This window comes from Sylvia atricapilla, chromosome 13 (genome assembly GCF_009819655.1).
Source record: "Sylvia atricapilla isolate bSylAtr1 chromosome 13, bSylAtr1.pri, whole genome shotgun sequence".
Classification (NCBI taxonomy): domain Eukaryota; kingdom Metazoa; phylum Chordata; class Aves; order Passeriformes; family Sylviidae; genus Sylvia; species Sylvia atricapilla.
In genome coordinates, this window is record NC_089152.1 from 10,815,060 (window position 1) to 10,821,694 (window position 6,635).

Sequence of the window (6,635 nt, forward strand, 5' to 3'; positions counted from 1 at the left end):
GAAAGAAACAGCCTCTTTCAGGGGTAACAGCCACGAAATTCTCCCCACTGAAGTTTTGTTGTTAAAATTAGGATTTTTATTAGAAGACAAACATGGGTTTAAAAGAGCAACTTCCCACCCCATTCTTACTTAGCACAGCTGTCTCTTTCACAATGATTAAGGTTTGTAATTTAAAAAGGCTGTTATGATGTTGTCTGTTAATAATGCTACTCTGTTTTTGATTGTATGTTTGCAGTACAGCATGAGGGATGTGGAATTTTGCCATTGCTCCTTACTCTGTTCCAGACAATCTTAGTGTGTTTGATTTTGTTTGAAACTTAATTTCCTCTGATGGCAATGGCATGACTGTGGGTTGTTGCACTTGTTTGTGGAAATGTGAGCTGCAACTCGCTGTGTTTGTTTCCATTTTCCCTGGTAGAGTCGAAGCCAGTGTGAGGTGTTCCCTCAGCGGTGCTGGCCGCACGGTCTGGGTGGCCTGTACAGCTCCCGGGGGGCTGTGCCCTGGGGACCAGCATGGAGAGATGGCTGAACAGTGCCCTGGCCTCTGCTGAAGCACAACACTTGCAAAACCTTGACTTTCCTCATCTGTAAGTTGAGGGATGAGTCACTCATTTAGCAAAGAGCTGCAGCACTGAAGGTTTTTGCTCTGCTGCCAAGAGTTAGATAGGTAACAAGGGAGAGAGGGCAGGATTTTGGAATGAACCACACTCATTTCACTGAAGTCCAATGACAGCCAGATCATCAGAGGAAGAAGTTTTAGGGAGACCCCTGAAATTCAGGATGAAAATACTGAGGGTTACTCATTCTGTTCCCCCAGCTTTGCTGATAGATCAGGGACCTCTACCTAGGGGGAGGTTAAGGGAAACAAATAGCTAGGGGAAGTGATTCAGTAGTAGCTAAGACTGCTTGAAGCTGTTTGCCCCATATGTACAGCTGAAGTGTTGATTCCTGTTAGCTGTTGACATCTCTTGCCTGGAAACTACTGATCAGTTGCTGAAACTGCTTTTATAAAAAAGATCTTGAAATCCCACATGGAATTACAGGAAAAGAGAGGAAAAAATGTCTAGGTTTTCTGGGGATTGATACTGCTTAGTCAGGAAAGCTTTTGGTAGGACTTTTCAAAGATGTAATGAAAATTGCAGAGGTTTAAGACTGATGAAATTTACTATGCTGGTAGTGGGAGCTTTGTACTTTGTGATGATGAAGATTGAGTGGAAACTCCTTTGAGTGTGAAGTAGGATAACAACGTGCTTTTTGCACTGTAGTTGCAGTTGTTTATCCTCACAATACAGTGCCTTTTTGGTTAGGTAGCTTTTCTACTTGCACAGTTGGGTAGCTGATTTAAAAATAAAATAAAGAAACAATCCCCTCAAAAAGAATCTCCATTGGGAACTGAAACATCTAATGAAAGACACGTTTGAAGAATGCTGTTCTGGACAGCATAATCTGGACTGTGCTTTAGGAGTATGTGATCAAGATGGGCAACTTGCCAGAGGTTGTAAAAAGATGTAAGAGAAGTGTAGTCTCTGAACTATGATGAAATGCCTTCTGTAATACCTGTTGGAGCAGCACATTGGGAGGGAAAGGTAAGATTCACTGATGAGAGGAATGATAGTGGATCATTTTAACAGGCCCTTAGGCACCAGCTTAGCTGTGCAGGATGCCTAGGCTTTTGAACAAAATTCAAAATATTCTTTGTCCTTGCTTCATAGCAATGGCATTTTCACACTTAAATGTCCCTGGTCACTTTACCTGTGCTTGCTTTTGTTGTGGCTCACCAAATCCAGCCTAAATTATATAAACTTGTGGGATTGGTAGTTTGATACAAGCTAAAAATGTGCTAGACAGCATTAGAGCTGTATTTTTTCCTAGAGATGTCAAACATGTAATTAGAGTTTAGTTACTAACTTGATGATTAAAATTCAGCAGTTGTTTTGTGCATTACTTACATAAAGAAGTGTCTCTTACAGAGTTGGAAATGAGGTAGGTGAACTAACAAAATTTTGCCATCTAAGTTGCAATTTAAGGTAGTTCATAATTAGTATACTCTCCAAATGGGTCCACAGACATTCAGAAATCACGGTGAAGAACAGGAAATAGAAGCTGCTAGGAAAATGCTTCGTTTAAATTAGTTGTGAATTTGTGGAAATAGCACCTTCAGGTAGTTAAGTGCTGTTGCATACCGAGTTTATCCCATTACACTGTTGTGTGGATACATCTTCTAATTAATCACTATAGTGCAAGCAAGAAATTTTATAGGAATGTATGTTAGTACTTAATTTTTGATGACTGTTTATTTAGACGGGTATCTCTTGGGATTTATTTTTACAATGCCCACAGCAGTGTGTTTGTGAGAGAGAAATGTGAATAATATTGAAAGTGCCATTGCTGGTTCATTTTGTGCTCATCTCTTTTTGGATCTGCTTAGGTCCCTCAGGACAGTTTGGGTCAATGTTCCCTATAGATTGAGAATTACAGTACTTGGGAAAATTTAGGAAACAATCTCCAGTCAGGTACATAATTAAAGGGCTTAATAGAGGTGGATAATTCCTCCAGGTCCTTTTTGTGTAGATTGTGAGAAGAGACACACAAAGCCCAAGTGGAGCCTCCCTAAAAGCTTGGCTTTGGCTGGGTGCCATTCAGATTGTATCTGTGTGACATGAGGTGAGGTGGAGGGGAGGATGACCATTACAATTCTGCAAGGAACTGCAAGGACCTGGCAGCATGTAACAAGCTCCAGTATCACTGCTGACATCACTGTGAAGGATGAGAATAATCTCCTTGTTTTGCAGGTGCAGAATGTGAGCTTTGGTTTGCTCAGACTTGTGCAGGAAGTCTGGTATATAGAGGAAACTTCTGTGTAATGCAGTTAGATTGTAAAATGATCCTTCAGCCTGATTGTAAATGTGTAAGAAGCAAAGGAAGACTATTATGAGAAAATATCAATATTTAATATCCTGCCTTTAATAGATGGAGAAAATAAAGCATGGATTACTGGGCTACATTATCATGTTCTGCTGAATTGCTGCTGTTGAACTCAGAAAAAATACGAATATTAAATATTTGTCAGTTTTGGAGATGGAGTGCTAAATCCACTACAAGTTAAATTCTAATAATTCAAGCAAGATGGAAGCTGAGGCCTGCTTTAAAATATACATTTAATGAAATTCAGCTTTCCCTGGCTTTCATGAGGCTTAGATGTTGGTTGGTCTCTGCAAAGGAGTTGCAGGACTACAGAAAATAAATTAGCCATGTTCCTTGATGGTCTTTAATTTAAATAATGCTTACACATAGGATATAGCTTTACCCATTAAAAAGAGAAGCTGCTTTTCTTGACAGCTGAAATTATAAAGTACCATAACATTGCAGAGTAGAAAATAGAAAAATCACACAACTTAATGAATTGCCTTTATTTTAAGTTCGTGTATAATTAATATTATTTAGAAAGTCAAAAGAGAGAAATCTTTTATATAAATCAAAAATAAGGCATTCAACTCAGCTAATGAGTTTTTGTTGTTTTCTAATCACATAAATCACTGTACATGTTATCCCAATGTATGTCAGATTGTATTAACCCTAACATTCATAGCAAAAATTGTCAGAATATTTAGCATTTTACTAATTTTTTGGTGACATTTACATACCACATTTAATTATTTCAATCACACATTCCATTGCATGTCAGAGCTTGAAAATGCATTATCAAGTTTTGTAATAGAGTCCATATTTTTATATTTCTATTTATTGTTGTTGTTTTTCACTAAATTAGAAGTGTTTGAATTAAATTAGCAGAACATTTTAGGTAAGAGCATCTGCTGTAAGCATAGGCCTTAATTTGGCAATATTACAATCAAAAAGCTTTGCATGTATTCTACTTGCATTCTATCAGTTCATTACCTAGACCCGATGGATACCATGCAGGTTTTTGTCTCAAAAGTTGGTGCATTTCATTTTAATCCTACTGTGTGCCTATTAGCAACTATGATAGTGCAATTTGAAATAATTCTTTTGAGATTTATTGCTTTCTATATTATCAGAGTTAATTTTTGCTTCCTAGGATAAATATTAAAAACTTTTTCAATACCTTATAAAATCAGAAGAAATTCTTCTTTGTGTGCTCAAAATATTTGCTGTCTTGTATGACATGTAGGTAGATTTTCCTTCTTTTGCCTGTACTGGAGTGTAACACCAGCAGGGACCATTTACATTTTTTGTCTAATTCTTTGTTGTGTTGCTTTGGATTTTTGAAAAAAATTCTTTACATTTGTATTATATGAGTGTGTCTTTGATGAACTATTGCCATTAAAAATGTAGCAGTTGGAATTGAGCAAGGCATATTCCAGCCACTGAGGATTTTCTAAGAATAGAAAGTCAGTACATTTTTGTGGTTGCCTCTGACCATTAAGACTGGAGGAAGGTTCTTGGAGAGAATTTCTAGCCAAGCCATGTACAGGTAATCAGACACTGCTCCTTTTCTTGCCACAGGGAGGCTCCTGTTTGGGCAGAGGGAAAAATAAAATTATCGTTATGAAGGCAGGGGAAGCCCAGGCTTCTCATTAAATACTAAGCAGAAAACATAACTGTACGTGTGTATGTATGTTCATATACAACTGAGATAATTAGACTACAAGATTATTTTAATATCATCAGCCTTAATTTGCAAACCCTTGCTCTCCTGATTGTACTGGACAGGAACTGTGTGTGATTGTAGCCTTAAACTGGTAAAGAGTATTTTTGGGGTCATAAAAACTCACACATAGTATGTTTTTTTTTAAAAGGATAAAAATGCAACACATGCACAGTTTTGTAGTCCATCAGCCTATTTTCTGATCTGCAGTTACTGTGAGATGGGAGTTTTGAAATATGAATCAATTTATGGTAAGCATTACTTGACTACCCCTTTTTTTTTGAGACTGAATTGATAGAACTGGAGAGGTTTATCTGTGCATCACAAGTGCAAGGTAATTTATTAAAGCTGTGTATAAAAATGTGTCTGTAAATAAAAATCGATTCTGGAAAGGTATCTTTTTTTGGTAATTTTATTGATGGCCTCATTCCCTTTATACAATTGCTTCATCACCAGGAAAAATTCATATTCAGTGCATTCCCAGGGAACCATCAGTCCAGTTGCAAGTCCTCCAGAAGGTATGTAAAAGATTACTTTTGTGCTCAGTGAATTAACACAAGTGTTTCTGAATCTCGAGTTCAGAATCCCATTACACATTATTCTTAGAATCAAAAATCTCACAACTCACAGGACAATGAGGTTGGCTGCTCTCGAGTGCTCCTGTAAGAGTTCGTTCAGACGGACTTGGCGGTAACTCTGATTAAAGCACAGCAGGGAAAAGAAAACAGTTGGGTCAGTGATCCTCAGTCCTGGTGTCTTATGGACTTCTACACTCCCCCTTGCCTGCAAGATTTTCTGTTGCTCTGGGGTCCAGAGTCTCAACAATTGCAAAATATGAGGCTAAGCCGCACTTCTTGATTAGTATAGTTACATTGGGGCCATTCTAATGGTTCACCCCTGTGTAAGGTTTCCTGGGGATAGGGGTTATTTTTGTACTGAACTTACTTTATGGTCGAGCTCAAACCCTCAAAATTTTTATGACTTAACAACAAGTTGCAAGGAACAAGAAACCAGGACAGGTTTGTGTAAGATAGATGTATCTTAACTGATTTTGCAAATTATTTTCTCTTTCCCTGGAGAAAGTAAAAAGCAGGTTTTTCTCCATTCAGGCCTTAAATTTTCCTTCTCTACAGAAATTTCAGTGTTCTTGTGCATGTTATATAGGTAAGAACACTCATAATTTAGCCAGCTGTTACCTCATGAGAATCGTCCTGTAACATCACCCTTTATCTGTGCTGCCAGGTTTTTCTCTGTTGAATTGTAAATGTGTTCTAATATCCTCTGTAAAATTCCCAGAACTGCCCTTCTGAAGAGAAGGGGCATGTCTTTCCAGATGTAAGCTAAACTTTTTGTTCCTGTTTTTGTTTTACAGAGTAATTTGGCACTTTCATATTGCTGACTTTTCAACTTTTGAGGATTTTTTCTGGTTCCTTAATTAGTGACCTAGACAAGACCAAGCTTAATCACGTTTTTTTTTTCTCTTGTATCCTCATTGGTTCTGCACGCATGTGTCTGATTATATTCCTGTTATCTTTTATACTGAGGTGTTTTAAGGGCTCTGACTCTCAATTTTTGACAGTTTATGGTGAGAATAATTCCAAGGTTTTCTGCCCATAGCTGACTGCTATAAGCTCATGCTGGTTATCAGCTCCATGAAGAGGCTAATACAGTGAGCAGTCAGTCTGCTTCCCAGCTGCTGCAGTCAGTACTATAGTGTGTTATCTTAAATCATCATTGATTTCTGCTTATGTTAATATGTCAGGCTGTGACTTCTGGCAGCTCTGAGCTCAGAGTTGCAATGCATGCTCTGCTGAGGAAGTTACCAGCACTATAAAGTGGAGATAACTAAACTCCTAATATACTCAAGTTAATTCCATAGGAGCCATAACTAAAATTCTTGCATTAATTATCTGTGTGTTACAGGAGAACTTGTCTCTTAAGGGTGAAAGAGTTTGCGTCCTTTTGTCACTGGCCTGATGAAGGCTGGTTAAAAGGTATTTTTCCAACA

The 6,635-nt window shown here is 37.8% G+C and overlaps 1 protein-coding gene across 3 annotated transcripts in view; it reads right to left on the minus strand.

The window, feature by feature from the left end:
- Positions 1-3,254: 3,254 nt before the first annotated feature.
- Positions 3,255-6,635, minus strand: part of SLC12A1 (solute carrier family 12 member 1) — a 44,896-nt gene continuing 41,515 nt past the window's right edge. For all 3 annotated transcript variants that reach the window (XM_066328431.1, XM_066328432.1, XM_066328429.1), the window contains 2 exons: positions 5,256-5,323; positions 3,255-4,493 (listed from right to left, as the gene is read on the minus strand). In XM_066328431.1, the coding sequence (XP_066184528.1) occupies positions 4,358-4,493; positions 5,256-5,323 (204 nt within the window). In that variant the 3' untranslated portion in view covers positions 3,255-4,357. The remainder of the gene's footprint in view (positions 4,494-5,255; positions 5,324-6,635) is intronic.